General features: G+C 44.3%; 1 protein-coding gene across 2 annotated transcripts; it reads left to right on the top strand.

Annotated features, from left to right (window-relative positions):
- Positions 1-4676: 4676 nt before the first annotated feature.
- PLA1A (phospholipase A1 member A) lies at positions 4677-21074 on the top strand. 2 transcript variants are annotated; one of them, XM_083855942.1, is made up of 11 exons: positions 4677-4782; positions 6365-6566; positions 7968-8145; positions 8860-8968; positions 12132-12233; positions 13028-13117; positions 13981-14148; positions 15220-15309; positions 15762-15870; positions 19187-19351; positions 20652-21074. In XM_083855942.1, the coding sequence occupies exons 1-11, from the start codon at positions 4698-4700 to the stop codon at positions 20728-20730; spliced, it is 1377 nt and encodes a 458-aa protein (XP_083712068.1). In that variant the 5' UTR covers positions 4677-4697; the 3' UTR covers positions 20731-21074. The 2 variants fall into 2 exon arrangements, with proteins under 2 accessions (XP_083712068.1, XP_083712067.1); XM_083855941.1 differs by having other exon boundaries at positions 13966-14148; positions 20652-21071.
- The last annotated feature ends 1125 nt before the right edge of the window (positions 21075-22199 follow it).

Below are 22199 nucleotides of genomic sequence, written 5' to 3'. Positions count from 1 at the left end.
GTGTCCGGTGCCATCCAGGGCCCTGGAGAGCCGGATGGTGCCGCCAAGGGGGTTTGTGCCTCGGGAGGCGCAGCTCCAGAAAGGGCTGGTGACAGAAGTTGTGCTGCTCGCACGTCAGGGAGGGTCAGCTCCCTGAAAGTTAATAATTGAAAGCCTGAAAGTAAATAAATTTCGGGTGGAGTGGCAGCGGCGCGGGTTAAGTGAAGAAGGAATTTCAGCAGGCATCACACACCTCCACCACCCCAGAAATGATCACAGAATAGTTTGGGTCAGTTCCAACCCCGCTGCCACGGGCAGGGACACCTCCGGCTCCTAATACTCCCTGGGGCCTGGTGTTTGACACCCTTGCTCCCAAAAACGTCCTCTATTCTCTTCGAGGGACACCTGGAAATGTCCCCTTTTGAGGGCTGGGCTCAAGGCTAAGCCTGGCCATGCTCTCCTGTTCCACCCAAGGTCTCTGGGGGTGGTGAGTGAAGGAAAAGAAATAGAACAGAAACCAATTCTGACTTCTAGGGGTTTTCTTTGACACCAGCTGCTCAGCAGCCCATTCACAAAACTCAAACAACACTTAGATTCTGTTTCATGAATGACTGGCCTCTTGACACTGCTGAGTGTTTTTGAGGAAGAACGGGAAAATTCCACAACAGTTTGGAAAAGGCAAGTACTCAGCAGCTATTGAAAAACTGGAGCTCTGACAAATATTCCTGTGGCAGCTGGGAGTCAGCTCATGGCGGTGTGTTGCTGTGTGGATGCTTCAACCTCCTCCGCCTGCATCCCATTCCCAGTGCAATACCCTGGCAGAGAAGAGCCCAGGTGCAGATCCTGCAGCCTCAAAGCGTGCTCAGCTCAGACATGCCCAGGAATGCCCAGCTTGTCTGTCTGTCCTGGGGACCACCAGCACAGCACAGTGCTGGGAGGGATGCTCTCACCACAGGTTTATCTCTCAGTCAGATATCTCCCAGTACTCTTGGGTCCCCCACTTGCTGTGTCAGGCTGTTCACACCCCTTTGAGACACCTCAGCTTTGCATTTCACTCAACAGAATTAGAAAAAAAAAATAAAATCGGCAGCCATGGATATCTCTAAGCAAAGGTCCTTCCAGAGTAAATACTGAAGCTATTCAAACTCTGAGGGATCTTTTTCCCCCTCCTTCTTGGAGTTACTGTAAGCTCCTTTAACTCATCGCTGAAGCATGAGCTGGAATGATGTTGCATCTTGAGCTGAGTAATGCTGTCTCATTCAGTTCTTACAAAAAGAGAATAACACTGATCCTTTGTCCATAGCTGTGTTGGAATGTCATGACATGTAACTCACAAAGGGAGACAGGCCCATCCCATAAATTCCTTTTGCTCAGTGACAGAAACCCACATGGAGCCTTTCTGTCCCTCAGTTACCTTTCCTCCTCTGTTCTTTACCTCTGAAAGGTACCAAAGGGAGCTCTCTGCCCTGTAAAGGCTCCAGGTCACAGTGTTTACACCAGAAATGTAACATGGCCATCTTCCTGCAGCACTCTTATTGCAGGAGCACATGTTCTCTGCTGCTGACTCATCCCATTGTCAGGTAAAATGTCCTCCCAAGATGTCAGAGGCTTGGGATTGAATCTTTTTGCTGGGAGGATGCTTGCACACTACAACTTTCCCGTATGTCATTAAATATTTGAGAGAGAAATCTGAAGCAGACAGTTTCACTTTGAAACAGGTTATTTTAGGGTGGAAGGAACCACAGGAGGTCACCCATATGCACTTAAGGTAGGCCTATGTTCTTCCTCCTGAGCTACTCCATGTTATAGAAGATAATTAGGGCTTCACAGGGCAGAGAAACTGAAAGAGAAACTTGAACCTGGAGGCTGGTGCCCTCACCTAGACTTTTGTACTTTGTAATACATGATAAGGATGCAGTCTGCCTTATGCATACTTATACAGGCATACCAGGTGGAAGATCCATACAGTACTCCAAAAAGGCTCAGATGGCTGGTCTTCCTTCTTTCCTGACAGAGCACCCAAGAACACTTGCCCATATTTTTCCTTCTTCAGTTGCCAAGCCAATCTTTAATGTTTACTTCCTGCTCTTTCATTGCTGGAACACATTTTCAAATTACTTCTTGTTGAGATAAGAACTAATCCCACTTCCTCTGTCAATCCTAGGAGCAATACAGAGGAGTCCACATGCTTAACACAAAGCCATGGTTTCTACTTCACAGGCAAATGACAGAAAATATAGGAGCTCTGAGACCAAGCATTCCAGCAGCAGGGGGAATCCAGAACTTAATGAACAGTGAGCATACTCTGAGTGTACTTCATGCTCTTCTTTGAGTGCAAAGCCACAGGGAGAAGTTTTAAATAGTTATCATTTGCTTAGCTTGCACTTGGCTTCCCCCAAGGTCTGGTGCATTGTTTTCAGTATCAAAAATTAGTTTTCCAGGCTAAGTGAATTTTCCTGTGATCTAATTTCCACTTGACCATTGGATATTTGCAGTGCTTATACACCTCTGCCAGCTGTTGCTTTGTGGGTGGGGACTCACCACTTTCAGCTGAGTTGGGCACATTCAGCATTTGCTTGAATGTGCAGACAGCACATTTTTTAAATTTTCTTTTTAATTAAAATAATTTGTGCATAAAATCAAGTTTGTTTGCTTTCACTATCCCTGACAGTCTCAAGCAAATCACACTGTGCTTCATGATTGTGCACTGTAAGGGACTGTTAAAAGAAATCTAAAGTGGTTTGAAAGTCTTTGCAACAGTGCTCCCGTTGCCATTGTAATCATTCCCATTGGGAAGCAAAATGAGTAGCATTAAGTTTCTGAATTAATATAACTGTAATTACTCTGTAATTAAGTTCACAAGCAATAAAAATAAAACCCTTCATACCAAAATAATTTTACTAGTAAGAGCATTTTAAGCACAGAGTAACTTGAGTGGCTTTTGCTGTTTGCATAAAGAATCACCACAGTGTGCTGCTATAATAAAAAAAATCCAGGAATTACTAAATCTGAGAATTAAGATACTGCTCAGGAAACAGAATTTTCAATTTCGTTAAGACATTTCTTTTCTAAAAAACACCAGTTTTGTGCATTTGCAGAATTGTTAAACACCAGGATGTTGCTCAACAGCTTTACAAATACACAAAAGAAAACCAGATCTGCCCATCTTGGCCAAAGATTTGCTTAACTCTAGGGCTGTAATACTGGTGCCTGCTTTATATTACATGGCATTTCAAAATTTCCATAGGACCTGGAAAAGAAGGAATGGGCCCATTGGAGTGTACAGGCTTTATCTTACAGTCTGACAAATGTAAGATAAAATAGGATTAATCTGGTGCTGGGGATGGAAAGACAAAAAGTGAGCTGGAAGCCAGGACCTGGCTATTGGCTTTGCAGTTTTCAGGAAAATTGATTGAGTTGATGAACTCAATCACATATTTGGGAGACACTGAGGAATTGCTTCTCTGACAATAAACCAGCTTGATCCTGGAGGCAAGTGTTTCAGGGTCAGAAGGTATCTCTGTATGTGTCTCTGGGAGGATGCAGCTGGGGGGTGGCTTCAATAGTCCTCCAGGCCAGGCAGCTGAGGTTGCCTTTCAGTGAAAATTAGTGAAATTTATCTCAGAAGACTTGGAAATAAAATTACCTTCTGCCTAAAACAGCCCCAAAGCCTCCATCTGGAAAAAAACTAGGGTAAGGAAATCACTGCTATCACCAATAGTTCTAAAGAAAAGTAATGTCTGATGCTTTTCGAAACATCTTTGGTCATCTTCCTGATTAGACTGAAGAAATTTCCTTATTTTGTTGTTCAACTAAGCCACTGTAGATTAGTACCTGGACAGGGAACTTTACTTTGCTCGTTACCCTTCCTGCCATTTAGCACAGCCAAGGGCAAAACTGCCTTGTCCAGTATGATGGACCAACACAGAGGATACAGGTATATCCTTACCTGAAAGTCCATCTCAGCCAGGGATATGGTACCTCCACATCATGACTGTCATGTTACGTGTTTGGGTGTGCACTTACTCTTCTTCATCTGTATACATCAAAGTGGTAAAGTTTTTTATTTAAAGGTCTTTTTGAAGTATTTTCATGCTTATGTTGCTGGTGCATTACTGAAGGGTGCTCCCACCCTAAAAAAAGTAGTCTGGGCATGTTATGGTGATATGACCACCAGTTACATTTTATCCTGCCTTTCCCCTCACTTTTCAGATGTAATCCACTGTTTTGCCTTATTTAGACTGTTTCGGGCATCTGACCAAAAGTAGAAATACAGGAAAGACAGCAATGCAGTAGGAGAATAAGATGCAAGGCTGATATGAATCTTCCTGGCAGCGACTTACTGTGAAGCCTTGCGATAAGCCAGCATCCCTAGTCAGAATTTGGCAGAAAGATCTAGGTAGCAAGGATAAAGCACTGTAACTCTATCACTCTATCACAGGTTTCACTGTCTAAATTTCTGAAGTGAGAAGTTTCCCTTGAGGAAAGGGGGATAGGGAGGAAAGGAAGGTCAAAGGAAGGTCTCCTTTAACCAAAACAGTCAGTGAAGCCTCTGCTTCAAATTTTGACTAATGGTTAAATAAGAGCAGACATAGTTTGCTCGGAATCCAAATTTGGTCATTTCCCCAAAAGAGCACAAGCTGATTGATCATTACAGAGTCAGGCTGATCATTAACCACAGCCGTTTTTTCCCTGTACAATCGTTATACTTGAACTGGATGAACATGAAGATGGTTGAAGATCCGAAGAGAAAACTGCTCATTGTACTTGCTGTCCTCTTGCTGCCCAGCTCAGCACAAACAGGTAAGAAAAACATGAGTGCCTGGCAAGGGATTGAAGGTTTTACAGAGAAGGATTTGAATTCAATTCTCCCTAAACAAGCTGTATGTCAAGAGGTGCTTGCAATAATCTTGTTAGGTGCCGGGGAGAAAAAGTAGTGTGAGAATGGTCTTTTCTTTTCATGTGCTTTGATTCAATCACTCTCAGCCATGTAATTCTATTAACCTGATTTACAAGAATGATCCAGGTTTATCCTGAAGTGTAAGGATGCAAAAAAGGGATCTCTTGGCTCTGGCAGTGGCATCTTCTGCTTCAAAATCTCAGCAAGTGTGATCTGCAGTAGCTGAGAAAAAATAAACAAATGCCACAGTTCTATTTCGTTCTTTAATTGTTCTGCCAACGAGACTGATCATATCTAAGTCCCACTACACCTGCAGCTTCACTGCAGTGCACCTCCTGCCTTGCCTTTACTGATGATCCCCTTCATCTTATGCCATTTCTGATACTCACTGTACTGGCACTGGATCCACTTTTGCTGCTTAGACTGGCTCATGACCTACATTTTTTCCAAGCTGATCTCTAAAAATAATCTCCTTCTTCCTTGTCAGTGCATAGGAAGACTGAAATAAACAACAGCAAGGGATAGTCACATCCTTCTAGGGGAATCTGAATATTGAATCTCACCCCTTTGTGCCGACCTGTAGGCCATGTTTTGTCTAGCTGGTGTAAAGTATCTTCTGAGGGAAATTGGGAAGCTGGTTGTTTGATTGAAAAATACATAAATGCAATAATAAATATTTTATCGTATGTCAGATTCAAGGTGGTTTCACTTCCTCCAGTCCAAAAAGGGAAGGTGCACTTATTGTCATTGCAGCAGGATGTCACTATACCAGCTCTTAAAGTGACACTGCTAGTGACACATACTGCTGTACTTTTGTGCTTGCTTTCTAGACTAAATTTGCCTAGGTGTTTTACTAGCTACAGGTCGGATGTTTATTTTTTTCTATCTAGGTCAGAGTGCCTTCCAGCAGCAACCTTTTCCTTCTCATAAAGCATTTTCATCCAGTAAATTAATCAATTGTGAAATTATCCTTGACATACTTTTTCATCAGCATACTCATACTTATTTCTGGATCTTTGATGTAATTGTCAGTTAGACTTGTACCTTCTACTAAGCCTACCAGAATTTGAACAGAAATATACCCACCATTCAGTGGTGACTACCTGTCAGCAACCATTTTTTTAAAGACCTAACAGCCACCTCATAAATACAATTAGTAGCTGGTGTAGGTGGCCAATTTGCAAAAAAACCCAGCAAAATATCACTCACCTCATGGTAAAACAATTTTCAGAAATCAAACATGGTATGACATCCATGGTTATTTTCCCAGACAGAGCTGGAATTCCATCAAAGGACAGAAACAACTTTATCAATTGGGTAAAGTGTCCAGAATTGTCTCATTTAAATTTATGCTCTATACTTTTAATCTTTATCAATAGAAGTGAAATTGCTACCTTCATTTTCCAAATGAATTAGAATGAGGGGTGGTTTTTTTCCCATTGCACAGACACAGACTAAATGTGCCACTCCCTCCCTCCTGTGCAGGGAATACAGACAGACTCTCAGGGCATCACTGCAATGACTTCCAGAGAGCCAATATCCTACATGGCAGAAAACTTAAGGTCCAGTTTCTTCTGTTCACCTCCTCGAGCCCCAGCTGTGGAGAGCTGATTTCAGTTGATGATGGCATCAAGAATTGCAGCTTCAACAGCAGCCTGGAAACCAAAATCATCATCCATGGCTTCAGGTGAGAGAGAGAAGAGCACCGTGACCAAGTTTTCACTGGTAAATTAAACACTGCTGGGGAATTCCCAAGCACTGGCTGGGCTGGCATGCAACTCTCCTGCTTCTGTGACCTTCTTATCTCCCCAGCAGAGTGGCTGCATGCAAAATAACTGCTAAGAGCAGATTGGGATTTTCATCCCCAAACTGGACCCAGGAATTTTCTGGGAGGCCATGGATGGAAAATGCTGCTGACACCCCCCATTACAACACAACTGGAAGTCCTTCAGTTTGTGACCAGTTGCCTTTTCTTGTGTGTGCTTCACACCCTTTAGAGCCTAAAAAAAGTTAGAAATAAGGATCTTTTTCTTTTTCTTTCTTTCTTTCTTTCTTTCTTTCTTTCTTTCTTTCTTTCTTTCTTTCTTTCTTTCTTTCTTTCTCTCTTTCTCTCTTTCTTTCTCTCTCTCTTTCTCTCTCTCTTTCTCTCTCTTCCTTCACATCTTTCTATTTCTTCCCTTTTTCCAACATTTTTAGTTAAGTCTTTTTAGATTCTTGTTTTAAATTGTCTTCTTGGATTTCGTGCCCAATAGCCTGGATTAATGAGCCATTTAGAAGGCCAAGCAGACAGATTATCCTTCTATTCTTGAAAGTGTTGGGATTGGAGCTGGGTTTTTTAAATTGCCATCATTCTGCAAGCTTCTGTGCCATTTTTCAGTCAGGTGTGACCATATAATATTATTTATTTTGAAGTGCAAAAGCCTGAATAGAAAGTGCATAGGAAACCAGCCAATGTTGCAGGGTGTTCCCAGGAGACCAGCTGTTGCCTTCAAGTGAGATAGCACACTATTCACCACATGGCTTTAGGGAAACTGGGTAGAACAGAGCCTCCTTGGTTTTCCTAGAATTCTTTGGTATAGATGATGATGATGATGATGATTATTATTATTATTATTATTATTATTATCTAGATATGATGAAATGAGAGATGAGAAAATGTAGCAGTGAAAGACTAGGTGATCTGACCAAGGACTTCCTGCCAGTGGCAGCAGAGAAGGATCCAGGTGTTCCCAGTCACCACACTTACTCCAGGTGGGCTCTGTGGTGACTAAATGAATCACCACAGAGAGAGAGTGAGAGTGAGATCTCAGCCTGAGCCTTGCAAATGTTATATCATTCATCAAAACATCTGATTCCCTCCTAAATCACAGCATTCTGGAAAGTGCTATTACACCACTGCAAAAAAAAAAAAAAAAAAAAAAAAAAAAAAAAAAATTCCAGGTGTGGGTGTCTGGCACTAAAAATAACTTTCAGCCACTGTCTGGCAGCCTCCTCTGAGCCATGTGAAGATCCAGTATCAGTGAACATCATAGTGACACATGCCCTGCTTGGGGAACACCTAACATCCTTGTCTCTGGTGACTCCACAGGGCCTTGGGTACCAAACCTTCCTGGATTGAAGGGCTTGTCCAAGCCATCCTGCACACCAGCCAGGTGAATGTGATCGCAGTGGACTGGATTCATGGGTCTACAGGAGCCTATCACTCTGCAGTGGAAAATGTCACACAGGTGGCCCTTGCCATCTCACAGTTCATCAGCAAGCTCCTGGTAAGCTACTGTGCATTTCCAGTGCAGGAAACATGGCCAGGGAGCTGCTCCCAGCCTGCTGTATCCTACAGATGGACAAGTGGATTTTTTAGTCCAGATTTTTCCTTTTTCCCTCTTTCAATCCAGGCTTGAACATGCTACCATTTTTCTTCTTCCTTTTGAGTTTTGACATTTTCTGGAAAAAATCCCAGTTGTCAGCTGCCTCCAGTTCAGAACCTACCTAAAGTCTGCCTTGGGTTTTCTCAGATCCATATCCACTGGACAGTCTTCTTCTTCTGATGAGAAATTTTGTCCAGGAAGCTGGAGGGAGGGAGATTTGAGGCTGTATTATATTTGCTCTTGGCTTCAGATATATTTCCCAGTATGTGGAAATCCCCAGAATGCATTCTGTTTGTGCAAAGCACAGCTGAACAAGACTTCTGCAACCAAGGTGATGAATCCATGTGTTAACCAGCTACATTTAAACTCTCCATGGATGTTTGCAGTGCTGACCAACCTGCTTAGGCCTGGGTTTGCATCTGTGGACCTGAAAAAAGGCTCTGAAAAACAGAAATGGCAACAACCATCATTTCCTTAAGTATTTGGTTTTCCACTGTACACCTCAAAAGCAATCCCACATTAGGAGGGTTATAGAGCTGCTGTGTGAGCTGGGACAGGGTATTTCACCTTTCTGCTACAATAGAAACAATGATTTGTATTATTGTCACCCTGCAGGCCCTGGGAGTCTCAAGGACATCTATCCACATCATTGGGGTAAGCCTTGGAGCACATGTCGGGGGCCTGGTGGGGCACTTCCATGGCGGCTGCCTGGGACGGATAACAGGTATCATCACACTGAGTCTCTGCTCCTCACCTGCCCTTCAAGAGAGAGAATGAAAGAGCAAGAAAGGGGAGTCATTCAGAGTGCTCTTTGAATTTCATAAGGGCTCACTAGATCCAAGTTTATGGGCTTCTTCCTAGATTCTGACAGCACCTTTCCAACATCAGTCCCCTCCACGCTCCCAAAAGAACACAAGTATTTGCAGAAAAGTCCTTCCACCTCTGCTACACTCTTCAAATTGGTGCCAGCTTAGCAAAGTACGAGCCCTCGTGACTAGTGAAAGTCCACAACACCCAGAAGCTTTGCTTCCAAATTAAAGCATGTACATGTGGTTCTTAGAATTAAAGCCCGCAATGTAATTGCAGGGGGAGCAGCAGGAGTGAGCTGCCCTGCAGGAAAATGTGAGCTGAGAGCCAAGGGGACAGTAGCCTCACAGACAAGGGGTACAGTCCTACTGTGTCTGGGCAAGAAAAGCAGAGCAGGTCCAGTGACAGAAACGAGGGTCATCCACAGTCCAGTGATCACCAGGCAAGTTTGTAGTGATAAGGCAAGCCCAAGATCAAGCTGGGAAGTCAAGTCAGGACCAAGCAGGACCAACAAAGCAAAGGTCTGGGCATGGCATTCCTACCACACAGCTCAGGCAAGGAACAAAGGCAAGAGCCTGGGCTAGTGTTGGGAGGACCCAGATGAGGCTCCTTGCTGTTCTCCCCCACAAGCTGGCTGTTTTCACATCAGGCTGGTCTAATGCCACCCAACTGTGCTAAATTAAACACAGCCAGACTCCTGGATGTGAGGAAAAGGCTCCACTAAGAGAATTGCAGAGAAAAATGGTTAAAGGCTGATCCTGTCACTTAGAGGCTTTGATACACTCAGGACCTATTCAGCCTTTAGGTGTGGAGCGTGAATAAAGTCACAGAATCATTTAGGTCAGAAGAAACTTTGGAAGGTCTCTAGTCCACACACCACCACCACCATCACCTCTCCTCAAAGTAGAGCTGCACTGAATGTCATATCAGATTGTCAAGCGTTTTACTAAATTCTGGGAATCCCCAATGACAGGGGTTCATTTTGATAGGAGGGGAATGCCACCAAGAAGGAACAGACATAAAGTCTCCAGTTCCCAGTCTGCCCCAGCCCATGCTGGCCTGTCTCACAGAGGTATCCTCAGGAAGGGTCTCACTGCACTCTTGGCAGGGCACCCAGAGAAATGTTGGTTCAGTTTTTACAGCTACCCATGCTGCATAAAATACAGGCATTTCTTAAGAGGAAGTGAATTTCATGTTGAGACCTTGTTAAAGCTGTAAATCAAAGTTTACATTAGGAGGAATCAGAGTAGCCTGTGTCCTGCACCAGAATTTAATGATCAGTGATGTCTTCAGATAAGCAGAAGAAGACACATTTCCATGAAACCATGGTAATTGACTTCAGAGTGAAAATTCTTCCCCTTTATGTTGCCCACAAGTAATAGAAGCTCTGTGGATTTATTAATTCCATTTTTAACTCTGCTAGAATACAATCCCTTTTCCACATTCCTGTTTATTCTATGATTTTATAGGCACACTGGGCATTGCAGATTTCAGTTCAGATTTAGGAGCCTGAGGACAACATTGGGTTAGACCCAAGATATGCCTGGTCTCATGTCCTGCCTTCCACACATGCATACACTCACACAGGAATTTGATCCCAGAGCCACAATTTGCTGAAGTGTTTTCAGTCACCTAAGAAGAGTTGTGTGGAGCAAAACCAGAGGGAGTCTTGGAGGTCAGAGCACAGACTTTACTTTTCCAAAGTGAGTTTCTTTAATCCATGCCTGTTCCAGTTGCTATCTCCCTGTGCAGGAAAGAAACTGGAACGAACAGCACTTACTGAACTCTGAAAAGAACACTTTGTTTCAATACTTGCAGAGGAAATTAAAAAGCTTGAAGGAATTAATTTGCAAGTAGAACTCCATGAATAGTTTCCTTAGCAAAGATGTACATCTCAATGGAGATTATGCAGCTTGTGCTTGGAGAGGGAAGGGATAGAAGAGAGAGGATAGAAACTTGCTTGCCTTGGAGCTGTGCTAGAATAGACTGCTGTTTGTATTAGGTTTCTGCCTCCTCACTAAGAACTTCATGCCACACTAAATAACAATTTTCAGTAGCTTTTAAAGTTTTTAACTGCAACTTGGCCTGTAGAAGTGGGTAGGGAACCTCAGCTTTTTGTGCATATTAAGATAAAAGAGCATTAAAGTCTTATTTTTACCTTTTATTTGCAGAAAGAACAAGAAAGAAGATGTTTTTTCCTCTTTTCCTTTTCCTCCTTCCCTTTCCCTTCCCTCAGAAATGCAGACATGCCCATTTCTATATTGTTGATATTGCCTTCTCCATAGAGAATTAATGAGACTGAGTCCAAAGCCGGCTGAAACCAGCCAGCTCCAAGGTTAAGTGGCATGTGGAAAAGACCTGCTCCATAAACTATTGTTGCCTGGGGAGCGAAAAAAAGTCTTGTGAGGTTACTTTTCTATAAAATGAGAACAGGCTAAAGCTCAGAAAAAGATTTTCTTGTAATCTGCTTCTTGGTATTGCCAAGGATACTTTTCTGTGTTCCTTTGAGTCCACAGAAATTGCTCTAGGAGCAAGTTTTAGGCAAAAATGTAGATGATTGCTAAAGAATCAGTTTTACTTGTGGGGAAAGGGCTCAGAACCCTCTGGTTTAAAATTGTTAGGTAGTATGAAACTTCTGTAATTCCTGAGTTGGTTAATGCCTGGGGTGCTGAATTCACCACCTAAATGCTGATCTCCAGTGACATTTCTCAGACTATAATGCTAATACACATGACAGCACAATTTGGGAAGGCATTAAAAAGTTTGATTCTCTTTCACCAAAACTCCAAGAGACACTATGCACCCGCTCTGTCAGAGCTATTTAAAGCTCAGTCATGGCTTTTCAGCCTGGAGCCTTGAGTTAAAACACTGCTAAAAGGGTGGAACAGCAAGGACAATGCAAGGAAGCTGTGGTGGAAGTTGTCACTGGCAGAAACTGTTCTGGATCTTTATCACTGAGACTTTGGAATAATTTATTATTTCTGCCTAGCACTAAAGTTTTAGATTAAATAACTGGTCCAGAAATAAGAAAGAGAAGGGATGAAGAGTACTTGTTGTTGAGGTGTCTGATTTCATTACAGCCCTGGATCCTGCAGGCCCTAAGTACACCACAGCCAGCCCTGAGGAACGCCTGGATCCTGGGGATGCCCTCTTCGTGGAAGCCATTCATACTGATGCTGACAGTAAGCTGGCTTCCCTCCTCCTCAGCCTGAACTTCTGTTCCTCCTGACATCATTATTGCTAAGGGGTCTGTAGGTCATTGTCCTTTTTTGCCAGACTACCATGAGTTTGAGTTCACTCTGGGGAAGTTTCTTGTTAAGAAAGGCTTTGATGATGAATTCATACCCCAGAGCACTTCAAACAATAGACAGGCAGAGATTGCTACAGCACAGTGAGTTTTATCAAAACCAGCTCGGCACAATATTTACTGTCTGAAGGGAATCTACAGGTCTAGTTTCACTTTGTTTTTTCCCACCTAATGTAAGAAAGGTGCCACCAAGAGTGCTATCAGAAAGTAAGAGAGTCAAACCAACAGCTGGTGCAACAACAGTGTAACTTCTCTAAAGCACTGAGGATCTACATAAGCAGAAGGTGTGCTAAAGAATAATGTGGTGCCTTTGAGTCACACCTTTTGCCTCAGGGAAACCTCTACCAACACAGCCCTCAATTATCCTTCATAATCCCACATTAAGGCTGTGGTCAGTTTAGTTCTCCTTTCCATAGAGTCAGGGACTAGAGTCACTGAGGTGGTGGTTAAGACACAGTTTCCAGACATTTTGATGGCAGGGCCTGGAGCATTTTCTGCTCCATGCATCAAACCTGCACATGTAGAAGCAGAAAATCTGGCCTTGATGTCTCCAGCATTAGGGCTGGCTACTAATGCTTAACCAATTATTGGGACCTGTCATCAACATGTAGGGTAAAGCCTACAGAAGAGCCAAGCCTGAGAATGAAGTGGCATTTCACCTCCTTTCAGATTTTGGGATCCGGATTCCTGTAGGCCACATTGATTATTTTGTCAATGGAGGCAAAGATCAGCCAGGATGTCACAGATTCAGCTCTGCAGGTAAGAACACTCTCTGGCCAAGCAAAGACCTTTCATGGCCATTTAGCAGACTGTGAAAATGCTGCTTGGCAAGCAGCTCTTGCTACAGCCAGGGCAGTCAGCAAAGCGAGACAAACGTATTCACAACCCACATCTCTTCTCAGCAGTACAAGAAGCAAGTGAATTAAAATCACATACAGATCAAATGTCTTGGCAGCTCCACTGTCAAGAGGCGTGATTTTGGTGATGCTTCTCTGTGACACAAACCCCTAGCTTCAATAGAGATGACGCTTTGTTAGAAAGGCTCTTAGGTAGCACTAACAAAAGCTGCTTTCTGTCTTCATGCTGGAAGTTGTGTCTAGAGAGACACACAACTTAGAGAGAGAGTTCATACAATTACTGTCCTTTTCTTCTAAAGAAGAGGACTTCCCATGGTAACAGTGTGGACTCATTAACATTCAATTATGTTCAGTATGAGTCAGCTGCATTGAGTGTCAGCTTACCTGGGATACCTCAGGTACCTCATTTCTCTTAGCTGGGGTTTCAGTGCAGGTGGGAATCAAAGCTGCTGCATCCACTCACAGAGAGCTTGATTGATGGCCTGATTGATGGGACTTTGACAGAAACATGACAGCCCTGTGGTCCCTCTCTTCTAAGGGACTCAGTCTGGGAGACAGTTACACTTCTAACTTCTTGCCAAACTTTTCTTGCAGTGGTGCCTGGGCTTGTAGGCACAGAAATGCCTTGCAAAATGTTATTAATGGGAAAGTGATCATTGCAGTAAGAGTGTTCCTTCACTCCCAGTTCATTGGGAATGAGCAAAAAGCCTGAAGTCATCAGGAAGGCTCATGGCTGCTTTTCTGTGGTAGGTTTGTTCCTTGCAGGCTATAACTTCCTGATCTGTGATCACGTGCGGGCAGTACATCTCTACATCAGTGCCTTGAGCCATCCCTGTCCCATCGTGGGATTCCCCTGTGCAAGTCATCAAGATTTTCTAAATGGTCATTGCCTGGACTGTGCAGAACCCTTCCTGTCCTCCTGTCCCAGAATAGGTACAGTACCAGCATGAGAACTTCCTGGAGCAGATGACAATACATTCCTGATGGTATCAGTGCAGAGCACAGGATGCAGTCCAGAATTCTCTGAGCAGGATTTGCTTTGGATCTGTTTTTGGGAAGAGTGAGAAACTGTTTTGTTTTCAGACATCTATGAACACATTATAAAAGCTCATATATTGCCCAAGGTAGAACAGCAAAATTTTGATTATTTCTGATCTTTAGACATTTCCCTAGGGCCCAGAAATGTGTTGAAAGAGAGTTGTGAGAATCACCTGCCAAAATCAGTAGGCAATCAGCTCAAACAAATGTCTTGTTGAGAGTAGCAGCTGGAAATTTTAGCTCAAATCTAAAATCCCATTCTTCTACATCATTCAGTGTTGCTGAGTCACCTCCTTTTCATAAATTTCTGCCATGGTCATCCCAGAGATGATGGAGTCCAGTCCAGATGATGACCAGCCTTTGGACTGGGAGAAGGTAATAGATGCCTCTTTTAGGCTTCTTAAACAGGGCTGTGGCATGAGGAAAGGAAGTGTCCTCTGCTGCTATTTGCAGTATGGTACCAGAGGAACATAAAGAGAGGCCTTTTTTGGTATAGGTTCTCTCAGATCAGCCACCTCTTCCCCATCTCACCAAACCATTTTGCCAGCTATTCAATGATGCAGCACACGAGTTATGGTGGTTTCCTCATTTGATCAAGGAATTCAATTTCCCTTTGTGTCTGCACTGTCATTTATATCTGCACTCAGTTTCCTGAGCTGGTAGTCTTCAGTCTTGCTCATTTTGCACAGATGCAACTGACAGCACAGTTTGTTAGTAGAGGAATGAAAAGAAAGGCACCAAGAGGTTCTCTGGTGGTAGTTGCCTGGAGTAGCCAGAGGAGGTTTCCTGAGGGAATGTTAACCTGTCAAATAGACACCACAAACTTGTACTTGCTCTGATTTGCATAGCAGAAAGGGATCTGTTCTCTAAGACAGGGGAGTCAGGCAGGGTGAAAGGAGGTGACTGATTATATGTCTGCTCTGTCATTCATGGCTTTTCCTGCACTGACTTAATTTCCTCCTGCAGGCCTGTTGGAGCAGGCAGGTGTCAACATGAGCAGGCTGCCCCAGGAAGTGAAAGTTTTTTTAATGACCAGTCCTTCACCCCCATTCTGTGGTAAGTAGCATGAGAGAAAAAAGAGCCAGAAGGGTGTTGGCCAATGAGGCAGATCCCCTGAGGAGCCCAGGTAATTACAGCACACCCAACAGAGTCAGCTGCTGTGGGCCATGGGGTCTGAGACACAGCACTGAAGAGCAATAACCCTGCACATCTCCTCCATAAAGCCCTTTCCAACAGAATTGTTAGTGTGGGCACAGCCCTGAACGAACACAGCCACATGGTTTCAGGGCTGAAGTAAAAGGGATTAAAAATGCCTGTCTGTTCACACTGGGCTACACAGACATGCCCCCTGTGCCTCACATAGCACAAAGACTGATTCTTTTTTATGTACTGTTTGATCTTTTTTACTGGTGGGGCCAGGGAATGAGTGCTAGAGCCCCTCTTTTGTCATGGGCAGGTCCTACGGGTAGTACATGTCCTCACTGCCACATTCTTTGCTTCTTACTCAGCCCACCACAGCCTGGTTGAGTTCCACTTGTTGAAGAAAAGAAACAGAGTCACCAGCATTGAGATCAGTTTCAGCAGCAACAGCACCAAGGACACAGCAAAGATCACCATGTGAGTGACAGTGCATGCTTCTGGCCTGTTTCTTCCCATCTCCATGAGTAAGGATGTTTATCCTAGTCCAGGAAGAGCACAACAATAGTGTATTTCCCTGAATGATGAACTACTTGTTTCTCGAGTCTCTCCACATTTACCTTAAATGCCCTCAAGGATCAGGCGTGTGTTAACCATTACTCAGTAACCCTGACTGGGTCCATGTCTTTCCAAAGTGCACAAAGGAGTAGGAACACCCTGGGAGCCCCAGATTTGCATCCTTTTGTGTGGCTATGCTGGTTCCTTTTCCACACCATACCCTGTCCTGGCACCACATCAAACTGCAATCACTCAATTATTAGCCCTGCTCTGGCAGACAGGGGTGGCTAACAGCAAGATCCCAATCCACCAGAGGCTCCAGAAGGATGGACTTGGTGGCTTAGACATTTCTCTTGATGCCCAAGGGGACAGCAGTGGCAAAGAGGAGACAAGTGCACCTCAGAATAGTCAGAACGTGTTAGTAGCTTGTTGCAGTAACACTCTCACTCCCATTGCAGACAAAAGCAAGACCCACTGTGTAGACAGAAAGATTCCTCTTGAAAGTACCACTCTCCACCAGATCGTGTCTGAATTAAAAGATCAGACTCCACAGCTTCCACAGCTCTTGCCACCAGGGGATTTCCCCACCACAAGTTCCCCAGAGCCTTCCTCACTTCTTCCTACTCCTCATCCATTGCTCTGGACTAGGGACCACAATGCAACTAGCATATGTGGCTGGCTTCCTCGGGAAGCAGGAAGGCAGCCTGCTGGAGTCCCAGCCAGCTCTCCTGGGATCACAGGGGTTCCAGTGCTGGCTCCCACACAGTCCTTACTGCTAAGCCAAAATATTCTGATTCAGTCGTGGGCAGCAGAAGGCAAGGAGGAGAAATGGGGAAGGGGAAGCCACACCCTAGGGTACTCTCCAGGGTGACACAGATCCTTGGTCACAGATTTCCAGCCAGGCACCACAATTTGGGTTTGTGCTCCAGCCTGGTGGAGCTCAGTCTGTTCAACTCCTCCTGGTTTGGAATCTGCCTTTTCCACAGATGCAGGAGAGAAGAAATAGCAATTCCCAGGTCAGAAGAGGACCTCTGCGGCCCTTCCATCGGCAGTTGTTGTACACTAGGTTTGGTGGGAGTCCAGCAGGAGGCATGTGAGCGCTGGAAGGAAAGGCTGCCCGGGGAAGTGAGCCAGGCAGGCAATCCCGAGGCTTTGCTGTACCCTCCGGTTTTAATGAGACAGTGGAGTTAGAGCAGGGTAACCTATCCAGAGATGCCCGGCAGGGGAGAACAGCAGCTGTGTTTCTTTTAAATGCCTTTCTTAGAAGCACAAGGCCAAACTGAAAAATTTGCTTACAGCAAAAAAGCTACAGATTTGAGAGTATAAAATTGAATATATCCCTTTTATTTCCCACTAGTAGCAAAGGGCAAATTTCCCTGCTCTAGGCAAAGCTCAGCCTTCCAGTGCAGTCAAGCTCAGAGTATCAAATAGTCATCTAAACATAGATCCTCACATCACAGTTCAGACACTGATCGATCAGTGTCTTATCTCAGATGATCTGTCATGTATATCATCCTGCATTTTCCCAGAAGTGCAGAGGCACTTACTTGGGAGTGTTCAGCTAGTCTCAGACCTTCAGCAAAGGACTCACATGGTTGTGTCTCGCCTCACACTGCCCTTCTTGTCTCCTCTCCCAAATACCCATTCCAATCTCACTCCTCCCCACATGTTGCTCAGAATGCCCCAAGAGACACGTCCCCAAGCTTCAGTAGCTGACATGGGCCTGATGAGTGACGAGTTTTTTACACAGGACACTTCCCAGCTGCACTGCTGTCTGCTTACACATCACTTGACATCATCCCCCATATCCAAGAAAACATACCTCTGAAGCCAGCCAAGTCTTCTAAATCCATCCAAAGGTTGTGCAGGATTGGACCAAGTGTCAGTGCCAGGAGTGGCTCATTTGACATGGTTAACTGTACTGCATTCCTCTGTCCATGGACAATATGCCATAGAGAGATGGCCTCCATTTGCTATCCATTTTTCACTTTTATAACCACAGTTTTGCTTGAAGCTGCTTTTTTTTTAGCAGCTTCAAGCCAGACACAGACACACAAAACCCAGCACCTACAGCTGCAGTCTAAGGGAGGGACTGGGTGTGCTGGTGTGGGTTTTCTGCTCTGAGTGCTGCTGCCAGCCCATGCCTGAGATTTACTTTGGTTAGCAGAATTGTAGGCTCTTCCTGACCCTTTTGTCACCTCTCCCCTTTCCCTGCCATCGTGTTTCTGATCAGACCATCACCCAGGTGGTTCTGGGACCAAATGAGTTGCACATATATCATTCTTCATGAGCACAAGGAAATCCACGATCTCCATGCTCTAGGAGGTGCCAAGTAGATCAAGTGTAAGGCCCAAAGGATGGACTCCATAGAAGGGACTTAAAATACCTGGGCAGCACAGATCTGTGGCACACAATTCACTGGGCTCTGGCCATTGGCTCATTACCAAACCTCTGTCATTTCTCAGTTCACATTGCCTGTGTAAGAGCATAGGGATGGACAAAGGTCGTTCTATCCAATCATCCCACCTTCAACATGATCAAAAGCAAGTAGCTAGAGAAGAGTATAAAAAAATCTCTGTGTAAGCATGTAGCAATACTTCCCCAAAGAGTTTCCCTGTGTCTAGTTACATCTCAGGGACTTTCAGAGCCAAAGATGAGATCTTTATCCTTGCTAGCTTTTGTATTCCACAAACATGCCCTGTCCCCCTCTCTTGGCTTGTACAGTCATATAAACTTCCTGGTATTCACAACATCCCAAAGCAAGGATTTTAATAGCTTGAAAGGAGTGGTACTCTGTTCAGTATTTTTTTTTTTTTTCTGAGCCTGCCACCTCTTAGATTTCTTTGAGGACCCCAGTTTGTGTACTGGAAGAAATTATGAACAAATGATCCCCATCCATGCCATTCACCATTTCATAGACTTATCTACTACTTACCTCTCTGTGGCAAGCTGAGCAGTGTTTCAATCAATATGCACCAGTAAGAAGAGTTGGTGATGGAAGGAAGGATATTTATTCAGAAACATTCCTGAATACAGAGATAAAACATGGAAAGACAGCCTGTAAGGCGCTCACATGATGCCTTGTTTTGACAGATGAGTCTTCTCACTCAATTTTATTACACATGGGCTTCACAATAATAATACTGCAGATTCCTCCAGTGTTTCCATGGATCTGGACACAGACTGTATCTGCAGGTTGACTGAACACACCCCTCACATCTCTCATCCTGCTTTGCAGACCTAAGGACGAGGAGACAGGCAAACATCTGCTGGTCCACCAAGTTCCTCTCTGCCAGATGAACAGTGTGACCCTGAAGTACATCCCCAAGAATCACTTTTGGCGCAAGGATGAGCCATCTGTTGTTGGCAAGTTCTGTGTAGCACCACTGCCTCTCAGTAGCAGGTAAGCCTCAGGAATGTCCTACAGAGATGCACTGAGCCTATGGATGAAGCCTGTTGTTTGAAGCAATGCATTTTACCTCCTATTTAGGGAAACATGTAAAGAGGTCTTTCCCATCACCTCTGTGTTTCTATGTAACTCATTTTTTATTTGTGAAAGAGAAAAGCTATCAAAGGTAGTTTTCTAGGAGTTTTCTAAAATTCTTCCCCCAGGATAAAAGTGTTGTGCCATGGAAGGAATAGGGCTGCAACTCACATCACCTGGAAGATACTTAAGTCAAAAAACATGGCAAAAGCTTGTACTAACTAGAATTTATTCCTTTGTCCTTGCTCGCCCTCTCTATCTTCCCCTGTCTACAATGGGCCCCCATCTAAAACATGACAAGTGAATATTTTCCAGGATGAGACAACAGAAGACCAATAATGTATTTCTGTGTCTTACATAGCAAGGTTTATAAAGCAATAAGATTACAGACAAGCATTTTGGTATTTTCTAGATGAGACATGGTAGAGTATAAACCTTCAGCCATAGTTCCTTTCCTGGAGTAAAAGCAGCCAAGTCCTTCTCACCCTGAGAAAGATAATTGTCTTCTCCATAATACAATATTCTTGACTGGAGTTTTGTAGATCCAAAGTTCTTGCAGGCAGGACAAAACAGCTGGGTCTACATTGGCACATTAAACTGTCCATCTACATTTCTTCTGAAATGCTAGCTCAAGGCTGAAGCAAGCCAGTGGATACTTCAAAGCAGGTTCAAATTCTGTTTTGATGGACACTAAGGAGGCTGAAGTTCTAGGCAGTAAAAATATATCCAGTAGGCTCAGAGAGGGGAAGAAAAAAGGCATTTCTATATAAATACCAGGTACTCCCCTGAGTACAAGGGCTATTCCTTACTAGCATGTTTTGCACTCCAGAGTTGGGATGGATGTAATGTGTTTTTATCACTTATGAATGGGACAGCAAGACACATTGCCTAAAAGAGGTGCTAACCTGCACCCCTGGAAGCACTGGACTTAGCTTTGATACAGACAGAAAGCTGTAGAGTTGCACAGGCTCACAACTGTGCTCCTGTCACTGTGCTGGAAGCACTCAAAACAATAGTGGTGCTGCTGAGGTCAAGGGAAAAGTGAAGGACACAAGCCTATACAAGCCCTTCCAGCCAGTTCATCCCAGCCAGGGCACAGCACCCCACTCACTATCCCCTGCAAAGCAGTGCAAGGTCCAGAACTTTGCTTGCTTCTGTGTTAGGATAGCAACCTCCACCTGCCAATGCCCAGTCTGACTTCTCTGTGCTCTTCTCACAGCAGGATGGCATGTCTGCCCGGGCTCACCCTCCCCAGCAAAACAGAGATCTCGTATGACCTGTCTACTGCTTGTGCCTAGATATGCCTTCAGGATACACAGAACCAGAAAGGAGTCCTAAACCTGTTGCTGCTCTCTGCTCCCACTTTCACCATAAAACGGGATGGGTTTTTTACTGCCTGCATTAGGGGCAAGATGTCAAGGAAAAGAAGTGCACAGCAGATTGACATATACAAGGTTAACTGGTTACAGCAAAATCTTCCAGTGAAAAGACTGGATTGACACTTTTGTCTCACAGGTTCTGTACCTAGCTCTCAAAGTGAGACAGGAAAGTCATTCAATCTCATGGTTTGAATCTGTATGAAAGAAGATAATGTCACTCTTTTTATAGTGGGAGTATTAGTGTAATTCATTAGTGTTTTATATTAAACTGTCCTGAAATCTTCATATTAAAGGTGAGAGGTATTATTTTTCGTCAGCAAGGGGAAATGGTGTGGTCCAAGTTTGCACAGGAAGGAGTCATTCTTAGTCAGAGCTCCAATGGGAAACTCACTAGACCCATCTGCAAGATGCCTTCAGAGCGAGACCCTATTGATTTCACAGCACATAATTCTCCCTGAAGCTCACATGAAGTGAAGCAGGCACCAGGAGCAGCACAGAGCTCTCACATCCAATTTTGCACTGCTTTCACCATCTGCCCAGAATAGAAGGTAGTAAGAGAATGAAGCATTGCAGCCACAGGGCCACCTAAAACAAATTAGTCCCAGGAGCTCAGCACAGCCAAGTCTGGAAATAATTGGTGGAAGATTACAGTGGGATGCATGACCACAGGAACAACACACCCATACCTTTTCCACACCATGCAAATTAAAGAGGTGACAAGTCTTTCATAATTTCTACTCACAAATCACATCTTCTGTTTACCATTTTCTCTGGTTCCCTGTACTGGCTTCACTGAGTGACAGAAAAGTGCATCAGGAATTCCATGATCAGGAGTGAGGGACATGCTAAAAGCATTTTTGCCATCAAGAATTGTCTCAAGTCATTTGCCATGAGCTGTCACTATTGCTTGACTAGACAGTGTCACAGCAGGATTAGCTCCTGCTTTCAGTTTACATCTAAGATTTAGGGGATAAATCAAGATTATGACTGTTTGGAAGGACAGCTAACAAATACCATCTCCAAGACATACTTGGGAGGGGGATAGAGCTGGATAGAGCTGGACTCTGACAACCTGAGAGAGATCCACGTTAGTTGGCACCACAATTGAAGAGTTTTCTAGGAGCTTCTTGTTGAAGACTAGAATATAAGCTCAGCAGACACCTGTGAAGGGCAGTGTGTAATTCAGCCCAGCCTGGTCCACTGCTCCAGGCACGTGTATAAAGCACCTCGGCACATGTACCCAGTTCCACTGTGCATTTTGGTTCCTTTGCAGAAGAGACCTCGGCAGCTCTCTGCTGCAGACATTTCTGAGCTGCAAAAGGCAATGGGGTCAGGCTGAAGCACCAATGTACTGACAGAACATGGTAACAACCATGGGCAGGATCATT

The sequence above is a fragment of the Zosterops lateralis genome (assembly GCF_965231275.1).
Source record: "Zosterops lateralis genome assembly, chromosome: 2".
NCBI classification, from domain to species: Eukaryota; Metazoa; Chordata; class Aves; order Passeriformes; family Zosteropidae; genus Zosterops; species Zosterops lateralis.
The sequence above is the reverse complement of the archived record's forward strand: the minus strand, read 5'-3'. Positions and strand labels throughout refer to the sequence as shown.

Bases quoted from the DNA above. Each gene is read 5' to 3' on its own strand.
- PLA1A (XM_083855941.1), top strand. From the start codon at position 4,698: ATGAACATGAAGATGGTTGAAGATCCGAAGAGAAAACTGCTCATTGTA. The intron at 15,310-15,761 runs GTAAGTAGCATG...CTTCTTACTCAG, and splicing joins TCCTTCACCCCCATTCTGTG to CCCACCACAGCCTGGTTGAG. The intron at 15,871-19,186 runs GTGAGTGACAGT...CCTGCTTTGCAG, and splicing joins GACACAGCAAAGATCACCAT to ACCTAAGGACGAGGAGACAG.